This window comes from Harpia harpyja, chromosome 7, assembly GCF_026419915.1.
Source record: "Harpia harpyja isolate bHarHar1 chromosome 7, bHarHar1 primary haplotype, whole genome shotgun sequence".
Lineage (NCBI taxonomy): Eukaryota > Metazoa > Chordata > Aves > Accipitriformes > Accipitridae > Harpia > Harpia harpyja.
Window position 1 is genome coordinate 33,168,836 of NC_068946.1, and position 18,199 is coordinate 33,187,034.

At 36.8% G+C, this 18,199-nt stretch overlaps 1 protein-coding gene across 4 annotated transcripts in view; it reads left to right on the forward strand.

Annotated features, from left to right (window-relative positions):
• Positions 1-18,199, forward strand: part of OLA1 (Obg like ATPase 1) — a 104,597-nt gene that overhangs the window by 35,502 nt on the left and 50,896 nt on the right. For all 4 annotated transcript variants that reach the window (XM_052792271.1, XM_052792272.1, XM_052792274.1 and 1 more), the window contains one exon: positions 14,881-15,056. In XM_052792271.1, coding sequence (XP_052648231.1) covers positions 14,881-15,056 — 176 coding nt within the window. The remainder of the gene's footprint in view (positions 1-14,880; positions 15,057-18,199) is intronic.

Here is an 18,199-nt window from a genome sequence, read left to right on the forward strand (position 1 = left end):
AAGACAGTTTTAAGAATTGCCTCCTAGATTTTAAAATTACTATTTATGAGAAATATCTGGTAAAATACCATGAAAATACTTTGAATCATAACTGTGCATAATCATAGAATAGATTGTAAAGATGTAACTCTTGGATGATTTGCATATGTGTTACTAATAGGCATCCTTTGCTGACAAGTCTAACTGTACAATGCAAGAGACTTATCATTTCCTATCACTTAAGAATTTAAAAAAAGATGCTCCAGTTCAAATTACATTTGGTAATAGTTATGTTATTAGTAGATAAATTACATGTATGTAGTTCTGACTGTGCATGTAAGTAAGTATTGCTGCAGTGACAGTTGTACTTTTTAAATAGCAAGATGTTTAAATAACTTGGTGCTTATGGGCAGTTTTATATTCAATTCCAGGTAGAACAATGCTAAATAAAAGGTTGTACTTAATTGTTATGTTATGTTTGGTCAACAGACCAAAAAAAGTAAGCTAAGCTTTATAGATGAGTTCAAACTTATGATAACAAATACATTTGATTACCTTCCCTATTAAAATAAAAAAGTTGAAAAGATTTTTGAGCAAAATTGAGTATTGTAAAAGGTATCCTGTAACTTTTTTGTCTCCTTTAGGAAGATATTTGCAGCAGCTTTTATATTGGCTATTGACGTAACTGATCTAACACTGGAAACCACTAAGAACTTTAATATTGTTCATGTATAATTGCCTTAATCTCTGGTCTTTGCAGGAGATGGTGCTTTAAATACTCAAGAGGTTTTTTCCATGATGTTTCTTTCTCAGATTGCTAGAAGAAAATCCGTATTTGTTTCAGTCGATTTTACATAGAAATGAACAGTTTAAATTTTTAGTTGATGCATAACTTTTTCATTTGCTTTACTATATATCTTACATTCTAGCTTCATCCCTAGTTAAATTTTTGTGGTTATGTTCACATATTTCCTCTCAGATCTTCCAGAAGTTCAGTGTAAGCAGCTGTATAGCTCTGATCACGAGCTAACCTTGCAAATGGTGTAAAATATATGAAGATAAATCCTGTATTGTGCCAGTTTATTCCCCCAAAGATTTTTGTCATAATTTCTTTTACAGAAATGTTTTCAAAATGACTTCACCAAAAATATTAACTCTCAATAAACCACCAGTCAATAAATCATTATGTTCAGGATCTTTTAGTTTTATGGGTTTTTAAATAAGTTTCTCTTTTTAAAGAGTTTTTCTTTGAAGTAGAGTAAGATTATGGCTCAACAATGTCAATACCTAGGAGGATAAGGTCAGCTGGGGGGGTTGGTTGGTTGTTTTTTTCCTGTAGCCTAATAAAATGTGGCATTTTAAGTGCTGTAGAGAGGGTCTCAATTGTGGCCGCTCTGGCAGTTAAGTAACTGCTTAGGGACACTGAAGATGCATTTTTTCATTCAAAGAAAATAAAACCATTAAGTGTTCCTGCCTCTACAAATGTTATAAAATGTAACATACCTGTTAATTTCCCTTATTTTACTATTTGTAGTGGGGCTTTGGTACACAGCAGTTGTTATAAGTATCAAAGTCTCACTGTCAAGTCACTAAATGGTAGTATTTTTTTCTTCTTCTTTTTTTTTTTTTTTTTTTTTTTTTTTACTAAACTTACTGCTGATCCTGTTAAATACTGTTGGTGGCATTTTTGTATGGACAGTTCCAAGTCTTCTGGATTCTTTAGTTGCCAGATAACTTGTGTTTTTGTAGCTAGTGATTATTCACTGCTGCATTTTGATGCTTTGTACTTTGATGAAAATGTTGTAACAAGAATAAAGTACTTCTAGAGTTAACCTTACAGAGTTGTTTGGGGTGGGGAAGAGTATCTTTTGGAGGGGGGGGGAAATGGGAATTTGGTGAACTGCTGTTATTAATATAGTAGGCAGTGTATAACCGAGATTTTAAAATGTTTGAATTTAACTTGTATTTAAGGTTGATAAAAAACACGAATGAATCAACCTGGGCTTTAGGTGAAAAGATTTTCAAATTTAAAGATTTTGTGCCTCTGATGGGATTATTTCAGTGGTTTACTGAAACATTTAAGAGAAGGAAAATGTTTCTTTAACTCTAAACAGACGGAATTGAGTTGGGAATTGGGAACAGAGGGGAGGAAAAAAACTTTAAACCCCCCTTTGATTATGATTATCATGAAACTGAGCTTTGCTTCAAGATTTTAACCAATGCTATGTTTTCATAATTTAATTGGTATGTATTTTCTCAGATGTGACTGATTTGGATTTCTTAGAAGATGTTTGTAACAAACTGGATCCATCAATAAGTAACTCATTTACAGCATTATTGTACTCAATTGTGAGAAGTTTAATTGCAGTTTGCTTCCATCATTTTTCTTGACAGCTGTTGAAAATAATGTGGCAGAATTGGATTTATACTGACTTTTAGGAAGCAGATACTTGTTCAAAAGCAGTCAGGGAGTGCAAAGATCCATGCCAATATTCAGAATTCATATTTCCCTTGAATGGAAGGTTGTGATAAAATGGTACATGGTGTGTTTTCATTGCCTGTTGAAAGACTTTCATGCAGTTAAAATAAGCATTTTGATGGTGGTTGAATTAAGAGTTTTTGTCAGTCTCTTCTCATCATGGATGATTAGACTAAAACGTCTGCTTGTCTTGACTTGAGATCACCACAGCTTCAGATAACATGCTTTGTGATTGAAGGTCGAAATATTTTGAATTCTAATAGGCTGCCAGATGAATTGCTTGAAATAGACTGTAAAATTTCAAGGCTTCCTTTTCCATCTGCTGTGAAAAGAACCATTGGGAATGGTTGAGCTTGATGATCATAGAATTACGGGATGGTGATTCTAAAACCCTCAAAGGGAAGTTGCTATGGAGATCTAGTTCCAAACTGTGAAATGATTCACCTCTGAAAGGCTTCAGGGTCTGAGAAGCTGAACACATCATTGTTCAGGTGGTCATTGGTTAGGAAATTGCTGGTGCCTGTGTAATCAGCACTCCTGTGGTAGTTAACGATCTAAAAAGGTTTGTTCTGAATGATGTGGGACAACAGCAATGTGCATAAGATGGCTTCTCTCAATCATAGTTTGCTCAGCCTGGTGCTTGTGAAAATACGGTGAGCTAAATGGCAGAGAAATGAACTGCTTCATTGAGGAAGTCTTTTAAAAACAAAATTCTTTTCTGTGATGGATTTGACATCTAAAGTAAAAGGAGAAGAACTGTTTCAGCTTAAAAAGCTGTGGTTAGATGTTGCAAAAGTGTCCCATTTATATATTTATTTTGCAAGGGGCAGAATGGCAGGGCTGTGTATTTGTATTTGCTTGCGGGCTAAAGGAGTAGTACTGTTGGAAATGAAGATTTCTACCCAGTCACACCTCGGGAACATAATGAAGTAGCCTTGATATGTTCATATTGCTGTCCCCCTCCCCCTGTCCCCCCCAGTTTTAGGGTGTACCGGCCACTCTGCTTTGACAATAATGGAAAAAAACCCACCTTGTATATCCAGGATTCAAGTTAATCAAAGCATATGTTTTCTTTCTTCGTTTCTAACTTACTTGCATGTTTTCAGGATAGGGAAAGGGAATAAATAGAAAATGTTTGCATACATGCATAAAGCAACGTGTTTTGTCAACTGGTGCTAAAATTTGCCAGCAGATTCTTAAATTACTTGGAAACTTCAACATACACGCAAGTATTTAATGTACTTTTTCAAGGAAGGCAGAAGGCATTTGCTCAGTGTACAAGTAGTTAATGTCTATAGCTGTCTGTACCTAATTCAACATAAAACATTTTCTTGACCATATAAGATTCAGATAAAGAAGTTTGTGTTATTATTTCTTGCATATCTGCTCAGTATCACCCTTGTCGCAATCCCTTAACACAATCTGTTAATGGGATTTAGTAAAGAAGATGCCAATGGCTACTAGATGGTGCCAGATAGTTACAGAACACAACTGACATGTTGCATGATGTAGTTGCCATTGAAGTAAAATGTTACTGGAAAAAAAAGCAAATCCCTGAGTGTTACGGATTACTTCACTAAAATAATGTACAAAATAATGAGTTCTTTACTTCCCATGTAATTGGTCAGCCAATCTATAGCAAGTAATACGTTTAGTTTTCTGTTGGGATGCTGTTTTGAGTTCTATAAGGAAGAGGAAGGGACTAACATCCAAAGTAAAATATTAATGTTGAGTTTTATCTGGTTAACTGTTACATTAAGATTTGAACATTGAACAGGAAATATTGCAAACCCGCTTTATCAGGTCTAGCATCTCAAATAAGATGCAAATTATATATTACCTTTTGTTTTCAGTATTTCAGGAGCTGTTCTGAAAAGGTCATTTGATATTTCTTGTGATTCCAAGCCTGTACCATTATGTGAGGTCCTAAGAACTGTGACATTGCCTTTAATTTGTTGAACAGTAATCACTGCATGTGAAAAATCATGTATGAAGAACAAACTGTCTCTTAACCAGCTAATGAATAAATTTTTTTTAAATTATTGTTAGCAGGCAGCACTCTTATAAAGTTTTAATTGATTTGCAAAGGATAAATCTGGATGAACTGTATTGCTACTTTTGCATTAAGTTTATGTACTACATTATGAATGTGGGCCAGAATGTCCAGAGGGAAGGTTGTATGATGAGGCACATTTTTATAAGGTAAATTTACTGAGAGGCTTTTTGCTTTTGTTTTTAAAGATATTTTATTCATTTAGCAACACAGCACTTCATTACAAACTTATGTAGGGCATATGCATACATAATGGCACTGATCAAACAATTTTTGCTTATTTAAGTCTTTATCAACTCTCATTTTTGTTATACATTGGCTGGCCTTTCCTCAAGTATGTTTACTCCTCCTCACCTCCATTGTGCAATGGAATAGATCCTCAGAGGAGAAACACTCAGATATGGAGAATAAGGTTCTTTGTTAACAGTGGTGATCTGAGTTTACAACTCCTTTTATAAATACCCTTCTTCTAAAAACGCAGTTACTCTTTTTGTAAACAGTGACTGATCTGTAAACATAACTGATTTTTTTCCACTCTGCCAAATTCCATAATCCATTTTTATAGCATTTTTGTAAGGCACTGCGAGAAGTTTGACGGTTTTGTAGTGCTCTTGTTTTATCATAACAACAGTGTAATTTTAAGTTTCAGAATATTTGGGAACTGCTTAGATAACTAACTCCTTGTAGCTGAAAACTTGTCATTACTGAGTTTTGTCTAGGTATTTATATAGCTTAAGGCATTGCTTTAAATATTTTTGAAGAGAAGTTGCCTTACTGAAACAACTTTTACACCCTTCTTTGTGGGTTCCAGGAGGGTTGTGGTTTTGCATTCTGTGCTGAATGGAACTGTCTAGTCATTATTTTACAAAGACTAATAACCCTCCAGGGTGTTGAAGAATGCAGAACAGAGAGTTGAGCTAGCTCTGCACAGGAGCCAAGGTGGGCTCAGCAGAGTCTAATGGCTTGGACTTTGTTACAGCATTAGATATCCAAAGTGGTTCAGTAGGACTACAGTCACGGTAACCGCTAGGCAGTGCTATGCCAGGCCCAATAAAAACTTCAGGGCTCAAGTGGATTTTTTTTTTTTTTTAATATTTCTGCAGCTTTGGCATAGTCAATCTGTGACCCAGATAAATTGTCTGTGAATAATTAAAATGTTTCCTGTATATCTGGTCATTCAAGGCCAGATAGAGCTGCCCTGTGGGTTTCTGCTGATGGCTGCTAGTTGCTATTCGTGATCTGTGTAAATATATTGTCTTAAAAACACAGTTATTGTTAGCAATTATATTTTGTTATGGTGACTGTCAGAGATTCTAGTTAAGACTGACACCGTAGAGGTTGGCACTGAGTATTCCTAAAGAGAAGACCATGATGACTGACCGTCAGAAAGAAGGGGTAAAATGCACCATGGAGATGGTGGTGGTGGAAGTCATCTAAATACATAGTTAAACATATAGGCATATTTCTACTTTCCGAACGGTTTCTGTTTAGGAACCATGTTTTTGTACAGTGTAGATGCCATCAGATTGCAAATACATGAGTTCCAGTCTACTTTTGAGTAGAAACATTGTCTTCTGTGGCAAGTGTCTTCTGTGAACAGTCTGGATATGTGGTACACAGAGGCATGTTAAAATTTATCCACCGATGTTTGTGGCCAGACCTTCCTGCGTGTACTAACCTTTATGCAGGCGACGCTGCCATGGGAGCGCTCACCAGGGAGGGTGATACTGTGGAGACTCTCCCTTGTTCCCGTTTGCTTCTCTGTTCCCAACTTGAACTCACAAAGGAAGGTTTTCAGTCATTAGAACAGAAAGTAACATAACGCAGAGCCTGGCTGAGCTCAGGTTGACAAGAGCACTTGTCTCTGAAGCAAACGTTTGCATTCTTCAGCCTTTTTGGCTTTTGGACATTTTGCAGTGGTCCAGGCTGGGTTCCAAATGCCCCTCCTTCTTCCAGTTAACACAGTTGTACTTTGGAAAAATCTGAACACAGAGGCTTGTTCTTCCTAGGGAATTCTTATTTTAAACAATTTATGTGGTATGTCAGCCACCTCAAAGTTTTGCATCGAGTGCTGCCCTTCCTAGTGTCTTCTGATAGTGAGTCCCTGCAAATTACCATGTGCTGTGATCCTGGATAAAGTGTGCTGCAAGAAGAGTAACCAAGGAGTTTGTCCCAAGCACTATTTGGTGGGCCGTGCAGTGATAGTATTTCAGATATATGATCAAGGGCAGTCAGAGTGAGCCCTCTGCAAACAGAGGCATGAAGGGCTCAAAGATTTATTCCTTCAGCTGTCAAATAATGTCCTTTACCCAGTGTGACCAACTTGATAGCAAATCTCAGCAGGTAGAAGGTTTTGCCTGCAGAGTGTTGACTACATCCCAGTGGTGCTAGGATGAAAGAGCAATGGCAAGTAAACACATTTTACATCTGAAATAAATCACTAATATTTGTCACACAGACTCAAGGGTAAGGGCTCTGGAACAGGATTTTACAGATAAGCTCACTGGAGCGACTGTCTTGGTAACAACTTTCCTCTGTTAAAACTGCTTCCACCAGGAACAGAATTGTGGTTTCTTCTGCCAATTTACATGTCCTGAAGTGAATTGCTTTGCCTCACTGTTTCCTGGGGAGGTTATAATTCTCATCTCTGACCTTGTGCAGTACTCACTTGATGAGTACTTTTATGCAAATGTAAATTCTTTGTATGCTCAAGAAGTTGATACTACAGTCATTTAAAATCCTGTATTGCTGCTACATGCTCTCATTGTGTGTCTGCCGGTGCAGAAATAGACTTGCCCTTTTTTGTCAAATACTCCCAATAGATTTGATATTGAAAGGACTGCCATTCAGCTGCTATTTCAGACTTTTGGGGAGGGGTGCTTGATTTGCACTCTCTTGACTGGTGCGATATTAGGGCTCAGCAGGGTAAATGTAGCTGCTTATCTTTTATATAGGTGAGTAATGAATTTGAGTTCTAATACCGCACCAGTCAAGAGAGCCCAAAGCAGCTGCTTTTACCATCCTGTCTCTGTATAGCCATATGGTACACATAAACTGTAACATTGTGTTTGAAGTAATTAATGCTGCAACTAATATTCTGAACTATTTTTCTGTTGCTAAAATCAGCTAAACTTGAGAATAAAAACAAGTGGTTTTAATGGGAATTAAAACCTTTTCTTGTATTTCTACGATGCAGGTGAAACAAAATAATTATTGCCACAGTGACTGCTTGCATTTTAAATAAACTTATACATATTATTTAAAAAAAAATCTAGTTAACTTTAAAATATGTAAGTTTTCTTGTCATTTAGGGTTCTGTGAAGCTGATCATCAAGAGGGTTGCAAATCATTGGCGGTTTCTATTTTCAGAGTTCCACATCCCAGAGTAATTTGCTTTAATTTCACCCAATTTAACCTATACTTCACACCATCACCATTCAGCTTTAATAGCTATGTTCTATGCATAAGAAAAGCAGATAAATGTCCACAATTAGACTGTGAGTGATTACAACTAGTTAGGGCTTTATGAAGACAAAACTTAAAGGGCTGTAGCACAAAACAAAGCCACAAAACATGTCTGAAAAAATTCTTTCTTCAGAAGTCAAGGTTTACTACAGCATTTTATTTAATGTTTTTTGTACTTGATTTTGCTTATGTTGAAGATGTAGGCAGGTGCACCTTCTTCAACTGAAAATTACTCTGCTTAAAGAATATTAGGTTTGTGTTACAGGTGATTAATTTCACTTGAAATTAGCTTGCAAGGGAAAACATGCTAAACCTACTTTATTTGTTGGTTCTTTGTTAACACGTGCTACGTTTAAGAAGCTGTAAAATGTTGACTCTGACAGTATTCTTTTGCCCTTCTAAACATGAGTTTGCATAGCAAAATGTACCATCATCAAAGTTTAATATGTTCTATAATGTTAAATGTACTTGTACCTCAGTCAGAAATAGCGGTATCTTTTACCGTTTAAATCTTTATAATACTGATGATAGCATGTCAAGCCAGTCTAAGTACAGATATCATTTATAATTTAATGTTTTTTGACACTTGTAGTCTTGTTTCTTTTGATAGCTCAAAGAAATACCCTGCTTCCAGCTCTCACCCCACCCCACCCCCAAGTTACCCTATTTTATTTCTTTTTGTTCTCTCCCCCATCCAGATAGATATTATTGCTCATTTATTTCAGGGCTTATAACAGGGTATGTATGTGTATTGTGATGTGCCATATCAGTCTGTGATGAGCAGCTCTTTTTGATAACAGTCGTTGAATGTATGCTGGAGAGGAAGTACAAGTATCAATTATTCTGTGTGTCTGGTTTTTGGTGGTGTTATTAAACATTCTCTTATAGCTTATTGACAAAAAAACCTGGTCGTTACCCTAAATACCAATGGGAGTTTCAACTTGTGATGCAGTTTGGATTCTGATCAAATTGTAAATATCCCTCTTAATTACAGCATAACATATACCAACACAGTTGCTTACCTTTTGTAAATGAATACAAGATGCCAAAATGCTCTTATGTGGAGCTTAATATTAGCCAAATATTTTGTTCCATTTTACTGTAAGGGTAAGGATAATTCAAGAAATGAAGCAACTGATATATCAAATATAAATTAATCTTGAAGATATTCCTTAATTTCCATAATTGCAATTAGGAGCAGAATAAGATAAGTCTAGTAGTATTATTTTGATTTGATTTTTAGCGTCTCAGTGGCAGCTTGGAGCAGCTAGAAACAATAAAGTTTAGGTTATAGGCAGCTTCGTTTTTGTGTCGAACTAGTTTTATATGCTATATCATAAAACTTTCAGTCCAATCAGCAACTGCATTTAAATACTGCAAATTGTGGCAGCAAAACAATAATTCTGCTGATTAGCCCCTTTCCATTTCTTGTAAGTGAACTGTTTATGCTGTTGAGTACCTTTTGAAAAAAGAAAAAGCCAAAACAGCCTTGATTAGTCAAGGAGTAATTGGATGACTTGATTTTAGCAAGAGAATGAATTGGTTGATGATAGCCTGTAACTAAGTGTAGTGGTTCTGTTCAGATGAATACATAACATACAGTCATCAGATCTTGACAGGTATAACATAAGCAATGCAAAAATCTCTGGAGGCTGAGAGGTAAATTTTGTCAAAGAATTTTGAAGCTGATTCTTGAAAGAAATGGAAAGAAACGTGCATGCCATTAGATGATACCGTTTAAAATGTGGCATTTGTTACCGCTGTGCTGTATACATATTTATCTGCTATTACTTTTGCATGTGAAGAAAAGATGTGGTCTGTGTGTCCTGGCTGCCAGCAAGACCTGACAAATAGACAGTTCCTGTTCTTCCTCGGGGAAAAACCAGAGTCAGGTTTCACATCTTCTCCAGCCAGTTATTCTGTTTTCTCAATCTTTTTTATCTAGTATCACTTGAAAGCAAAGTGCAGAACAGCTATCACTGCGTTACTTCTTTAATGCCTCTTTTAAAATATTTTTGGGCCAACCACACTTGGATCCAAACAGCCCAGATAAAGTGCTCAGCCGAAGATAAATCCTTCCCTGAAACTGAAGAATCCTTTAGGTTTGGGCCCACTGGCAACAGAAGAGGGAGCTGGATGTGGCAATGATCATTTCCAAGCTCCTCATTTCTAGTAACTTCAGGTTAAGTCATTACTTTTGGTGCTGTTAGATGGCAAAATGAATTCTGCTGCTGTGTTATGCTTTACTATTACGACGTGGGAAGAACAATAGATTTTCATTATATTCATTGGAGAAGGTCCTTGTCCATAGCTCATACTGTCTTGAGAATGCAGTGGTATGGCTAGTTTTGGAGAAGTTCATATTAAATATCTTTTTTTCTGGAAGTGAAAACTTTGGAAGCTAGACCACAGAGCCCAGCAGCCAGTAGCCTGGCAGGTGTGAGTATGCTGCAGAGGATAGTGTATAGACAAGTTTCTAACCTTGGAAAGGTCCCTCATAGTTACAGAATTTGAACCCTCATTATGTCAGTAAGAAGACAGACACATTGTGTTTGAGGTTCACCACATTTAAACACAGTTCATAATCAGAATGGGTTTTACCTCTGACAGGTGACTCTGTTTATTCTCTCTGTTCTTCTGCAACTATCCCATTCTAGTCCTTTTCTTCCTCACCTGGATGCCCTGTTAGTATGAGTTTAGGGAACCTTTCTTCCCTCACTTTTCTACCAAGCTCTCTCAAGCTAGTAATTAGCTTGAGATCAAAATAAGACTACTGGATCTCCTTTTCTCTCTCTCCCCATTATTTTTACTCACTGATTCTGTTGTAGTCAGTGATCAGTATGAGCCAAGCAAATATCAGCATTTCTTTGTCAATGTTTATTTTTCATTTGCCTTCTTCAGAGCGCTACATGTCCATAAACTAACTGGTGTTCTTTTTCTGCGTGATACCCAAGATAATCTTACCTGTTCATTCAGAAAACTGGAATTCTCATCTCTCTGCTGTCATCTTGCATCTGAAGACCTACCTCTCATCCTCCCTGCTTCTTCCAATTCAGCATATTTTAGTGGGTCCTTTTTATTTTCAACAGGCTGCTTTGCTACATAGTGCTCAATATCAACTACTGATACTACTGCTTACTCAAGGTTCATGGCCTGTGTCCACCTTGTGCATTTTGATCATCGTACAGGTGATGCACTATCTTTAATTGGACAGTGATGTCCTTCTCAGTCTCCCATTCATTGTATTTTAAAATAGAGTTTTTGAGCTTTCTGTTTTGCTGCTGTGTATGCTGGAGGGAAGGAGGGGTTATCATATCATCTTCCCTAACAAAAGGCCTTGCTTGACAGAGGAATTTCACTCACTAATAAAGCAAAGGCAGAGAGACATTAACAATCTATATCAGGTAATATTTGGATATTAATATTATACTCCTTATTTTCATCTTTGTGAGTTGCAAATAATATACACATTTTCTGATATGTCCTATTTCTTGAATAAGTTTTACAACTCCATTTTTTCCTACTACTTTACATTTCTGTATAGACTGCTGTACTTTTTCCAAGAGATGTCATCTCTTGCACAGAGACTAATTCCTAAGGTTTCCACCAGTTCTTGCTTGCCAAGTCTTCATTCAGCTCTGCAGACAGGATTGAGTTCCCTGCAATGGTCAATATGATTTGTGCTAGACCATCATTACAAAGCAGGCTTGAGGCAGGCGTAACAGATCGCCCAAGATACATCCCACATGGATCTTGAGACAAAGTTATAACTAAGGCTTTTTCATCATAGCAGTGTCTCTCCCTTTTCGTTTCCTTCTTCCTTGAGTATCCCATCATCTCACTTCTGGCTAGGCTGTCAGTCAGAGGCTGATCTGTTGTAGGTTGATGACTGAAGGCGGTATTGACAAACCCTGAACAAGAGATTCACAAATAAAGCTCAATGCCTGTTGGTTGTTAAGAAGAGTCTCTTAGTTTATGCCCAGATCTGGACATCAACGCCAGTTTGGCCTTTTGTGTGTACAAAATCTTATACCTACCACTTCCTTATGGACTCTGACTGTCTCAATGGGAAGATATTTAAATTTCTCTCCTCTAAGTGTTCCTGATAACTTAAGAAAAAAAACAAAAAACTGCCATGATTAATTTAATGGATCACCTGTCTATTTAAAAGGGAATTGTATGACCTTTGTCAGCACACCTGTTGACAGGTTTTCTCCTCTCCAAGTTAGAAAAATGTACTTTTCCTCTAAATATAGAATTGAAAATTTAAGCTCAAAACCCAGTGTTTTAAAGGAATATGCAACTAGTGTTCATTTCTTCCATGAGATGAGTCAAGCAACCCAGTGAGGAGGAGAAAAAGCTAAATTGTTGCCTTGAATGGGAAATCATCAGCTCAGTAGAGGGGCTCCTTACTTGACCATGCAACCGCCTATTGCCAGATGGGTCTCTTGTCATCGATGTTGCCTAAATGAGCTGCAGGATGGCTGCTGACACGGGCATGAGGATGGCTGACGGGAGGAGGAGATGGGAAGAAAACTCTGGCAGAATGTTGGAAGTGTCTGTGGGTTAAAGCGTTTAGTGGACTGAGAAGAGAGTGATGGTGAAATGTATATATTCAGTTTTATAGGGGTGGAATTACACTGAATTAATAGGTTTTGGATGAATAAAGAACTGGATTTTTTTTTGTGAAAAGGAATGGGAAGATGTGAAGAAATGAAGATAATTGCTGGAGAAGTATTTTACTGTTGTTGAAGAAAATGGAAAAATACAACTAATATATAAGCTGTGTTTTGTTATTACTGGCTAATTCACCTTACACTGGCTTTTTCAGAAAAACTTCATTCTTCCTTAAGACCAAAACAAGCTGTTTACTTTACTTTTTATTTTTATGTTCTAAATGCAAGATCTTTATAGTCGTGGAGCTTTTCTCCTGGCTTTAAGCGTGTGGGGGTTTGTTGTTGTTTTTTAAACCCATGGTCACCAAATGCAGAAGGAAGATGTAAATAACTTGAGAGTTTATTATTTAGATGGTAATGGAGACTTTTTTCGTGATACAAAGAAGAAAGGTAAACTTCTTACTTTTTTAGCTGCATAACTACTACTCATCTGTTGAGAAGGCGGGGCAGGTAGACTTTTCTTTGATCTGTATGGTGACGTCTTCCTACTTTTTTCCCCACTTTTTATTCAGTATTTTCCTTGTTAAATCACAACAGAGCTGTTTAAGTTGTTTTCTACTATTTGTTCATCCGAACAGCCCATGACCCATTGAGTCAGGTGCTGACTTTAATTGCCTGGCATTAGTATGGGTTAGTGTAGTGAGTTTCCATTTGACAGAGCAGCCTGTTCTCCCGTCACGGCCACCATCAGAGTTGGATCTATTGCTGAGGTGATTCTCCTTGTACCAAGCAAGCTCACTGATCATCTTTGGAGAGAGACAGCTGATGGGAAAGGAGGGAAATTCTGATAACCACTGTTTTAAAGACTTTTCATAAGTTTGTGTGAAAATTATTCTGACATTTGACTGTCAACAACATTTTAAACCTGTGTACCGTGTGTTTTGATGTAAAATCTTTATTGCTGAAACCACTGATTTCAGTAAGTTAAAAGATGAAGTTTAAGATGTGCATGACAACAAAGAACCCCAACTTTCTGTATATCAGTTAAGGAATTGTTTGTAGTTTACCCTGTTTGCTATCTTATATTTAGTACAAGAAGTGCCTTGGGGTTTTTCTACTGTGTTAAAAAAAAAAAAAAATTCATTTTGGGTGGTTGATTTCTCAGGCCTATCTTTAATGTTACAAGATAGGCATGCAAACGCTCTGAAAAATTGATTCAGGAATAAGTAATAAACTGTTTTTAATTGTTAATATTTTTATTTTTTAAATATGTATTGATTTTTGGGGGGTGGGGTGTTGGTGATGCTGCTTATCTGATAATTTGAATCCTGGTTGAATTATGTTGCCAGATTGTCTTCAGAAGGGCATGAAGTCAGCACACATGCTTCAGTAATATCTGGTTGTTTTACCCTTATGTTTCCAGTTGGCAATTTGAAATTATGGCTTCAACTGCACTTTAAATATGTGATAATAGCATGTGTTTCTAATAAGGGCCAGCATCATTTTGTTCAGATAGTGTGAATGGTTGTCACTCATATATGACAAATGCACCTTCATCTGCTTCTTTGATGGCCCCCTAAAAACCATACCCTCAAATCAGGCCGATGAAATTAGCTGCTGTGTAAATTGTGTGTCTGAGTGGTTCATTATCTAATCACCGTCAGAACCACAGTGATAAAGTAGATTGAAACAGGGATGAGGTCTGCCAGATGATTTCAGGCCTTTTTTTCTAAGCTCTGTTTCCCTTGGAAACACTAAGAGTCGTTCAGAACTTCAGAATTCTTTGTCTAGAACTTCTTTTTTTCTTAATGCATAAAATTGGTCAGCCAGTGAGGGCTGCCAGGGTGATTTGTAAGGTTTTCTTTCCATGAGTCTTTTAGTCATTACTGCATGTATTATAATGTTCTGCAATGTTCAATTTAGCTACTATGTTTGTTACTACTAGGTTAGATACTATTAAATACAGTGGTACCTATTTTCAGTAAAGTGCTCTAGCCTGTTCCTATTTAGAAGAAACTTTTAAAGGTGTGTTAAGTGCTCTCGTGAAATGGCAAAGTGCTATGCTTTGTATGTATCTTTATAAAGCTTTGGATTCTGGAGTTGATATGTAAATTAACAGACTAAAACAGTATGATATAAAATATTGCAGGTGACACTTGCATGTGGACAGTATGTCAGACCTACTGACTTTTTCATCTCAAACTCTTGTGACTCTTAATAGTATGTTGTAAATATATATTTCTTGTCTTTTTAGCTTAGTAAGTAATTTAAGTGTTCTTTTGTTTTAGGAGCATTTGAAGATGATGATATCACTCATGTTGAAGGAAGTGTAGATCCCGTTCGTGACATCGAAATAATACATGAGGAACTTAGGCTTAAAGATGAGGAGCTGATCATGCAGAGTATAGACAAGCTTGAAAAAGTAGCTGTAAGAGGAGGAGACAAGAAATTAAAACCTGAATATGTAAGTATAAGTATATGACCTATAAAAGTAGGTCATTAAGTACTCTCTGTATTGAATTGAAATTTTTGTATCGTTAGGTTTTGTTACTGATCTTCCATGTGTATAACATGAAACACTACTACTATTTTTATGTGTATTTTAAAGTAATTATTATTATGAGTAGAAAAATTATTAGAATGAATTATTTGCTGTGTTGACAGTGTGATTTCACTGATAAAGCTAATTGTAATTTTTAAAATTTAACTGTTATTTTCTTGCTGGCCCAGCTTTATATGAGAATTGCTAATGCTTCATCAAACTTCCATCAGTGTTTAGTTATAATTCAAAGTCCAGGACTCACTTCTGAATTATTCTTGCTGTTAAGTTCTAGTCTGTTGATACTAGTATTCCTGTAGCCACCGAGTGAATATATTTTCTTGGTGTGGTTGCGCTTTGTGCCTTTTAGTGCATGTTAAATAAAGACTGCTAGTTGAAATTAATTTTAGAATGTTGTGGAAAGCTGCTTAAATGAGCTCAATTATCACAAGGTAGTAGTGGTGTTTCTTCGTAAATTAGAAATGCATAGTAATTATCAACTTCAAACTATATTTTTGTAAATGATTATTTTACTGCCACTTGACTTTTGAGTCTGCTACACTTTGCCAGTAGTCTAGTTATTAATTTTTCTTTATTTCATTAATCTTCTGTAAATATTTCAGGTGGTATATAAAGCACATTCTCTAATTATTACAGCAGTGTATCAGTGTGGAAATAGACTATTTATGCCTAACAATTAAGTAGTAAAAAAATACTGTTTTCTCTCATGGCTTTTTAGGTAGCAAGTAGTTAGAAAAACAATGTCATATCAGTGCTGGTGCTTTATTTTATTAGTATTGAAGTGCAATGAAAATTTGTTGGCCTACCTAGTGTTTGGAAGTGAATAGGAACTGAAAGTGAACATCCTTCTCCAAGATATTCATCTTCATGATGCAGTGTTAAAAAGCACTTCTTTGGTAGCTTCTGTTGGTGAAAAACTAGTCTTCATCTGGCTTGAAAAGTATTTTATTCCCTGATTGGTCTAAGCCAGAAAAAATAGCTATTGTTGGATGATTTGAAGACCTGCACATAAGCTCGGAGAGAGAGAAGCAGGTATGCTTCATTTAAGGTCTTATCTGACATGCGTCAACCCAGCCTTGGGTACATGTGGGCAGTGATTTTTCTTTTTTACAAAAGGTTGCACCTGCTTAGAGAAACAGTGCTGCGTATGCCTACAGTTTCAAATAGCATCCACATAGTCTTTCACCTTTTAATTAATCTTAAAGAAAGGGGCAAGCAAAAATCCTGTCCATGGTGAATTCAAACTTCAGCCTAAGGCTAAATTTTATATTGGTTGTGATGCTGTTCTGCCCCAGTCTTTAGCTCTTCTCACTTGCTTTCTTATGTTGCTGTCTTTGGAAACAGCTTTGCTCGGCTCCTCATGCTGGAGACGTTCTTGTCCAGTTTTCGAGTGTAACTCTCTGGGTGCTTTGAGAGTTTCATATCACCCTCTATGTTCTTCCTGTGCTAAGGAAGAAGTCTGCACTTTTGTGATTGCAAAGAGATATAACTGAAGTGTGTTTTAAATAAAACTCTTAATAGTCATCATATGACTGTAATGGGTGGTAGGTACAGTTACTGTTGTATGACAGAGCTGCTCTTACTCATTTTTTTAACTACAGGCAGTTGGTATGTATTTGAAAACAGAAAATGTCAGATTATTCTCAAATCAAGGGAGACAGTAAATAAAAACCCCTCAAATCTGGAAATGCAATTTAAATTAATTAAAGAAAACTTTTAAATCTGCATTATTAATCTATCTTTACCCAGCTTCAGTTCTCATCCTTCTCTCTGCCTCTTCCTTCAGTCTCGAAACTATTACTTCATCTGTAGTCCACCCGTCAAAATCACTTGTCATCTTGTGTTTGTAGCTTACACTTCCCATCATTCCTTGGGGGTTTTTTTATCCTTTCTTTATGAACACACGCACAGAAAACACCAGGTTCTTGAAGTCGTGTTGCTCCGCCAGTTCTGTTCTCAGTAACAGCTGTTACACTTGACCAGTCTCAGCTGAGTTTGTCAACAACAATAGAGGTTTCAAAGGTATTAAATTCCTTTGTTTCATGGAAAGGGGTGACTGAACAGAATGGAGAGGCACAAATTAACGCTCCCCTTGAGACAAAGGCTGCACGTAGGAACTACAGTCTCTAGGGAATCTCTTCAGGGAAGTGCTGTGGGGCATTGTCTGTGAGTCCTGCTGATCTTGGACCTTCTTGCTTGTCTTCCTTTGACCTGTATGTTTGAATTGTAAGGTAGACAGTAGACCTTAGTAAAATGGACTTTTTTAATGGTAAAGGCCTGTGAAAGCTCTGCCTGGTTACTTTTCTTTTCCTGGTACATCAATCCTTAGGCCTAGTTACACAGCTTCTACAAATAGATTTGTGTAGTTGTAAGATTGTAATAGCAATTCTTCGGCTTTTCCAGCCACTAGATGGGTTTATTTAGATGTTCAGCCACTGGCTTGTGAGGCACTCCTGTACGGTTTGCTTTGTCTTTTTTCCTTTAACATTTTGTGTTGCAGAGAAGACCTATGGTTGCATTTATATAGTATACTGTGTGATAAACTGTGTGGTAAATGACTTAACGGGTCTAGGAGAGAAACCAGACAGGATTGGTGAAAAAAAAAACCAGTTAAAGATTATGCTTTCCTAAAGCAGTACCCAAATGTTAGGACTGTATTTTGGCTGTTTGATCATTCTGCACCTCCTGAATCCGTTGCATTTTGCAGTTAGCTTGTTGGGCACAGAGAGAGTTCCCTGTCCAGCATAATTTGTAATGTTTTTTCTATGCAGCTTGCAGCTACTGTTTAAGGCTTCCTCTTTCCAGGGCGGAAGAGTCATTAAGAGACAGTATGGACTGGAAATAATACTTTTTTTCAAACAGGGTGTCTTAAAAAAAAAAAGGGGGGGGGCGGCAAGGGAGGGGCTGGGAGAGAACTTGGCAGCATTTGTCTTTTTATGTTATTTCCCGGTATAATACATAGCCATTGCTAATACTCTGTTCTTTCCATAGCAGAGCTGCCCAACAAATGGCTCTTGCTCTTGTCTGTGCTCTGTGAGTGTTCCCAG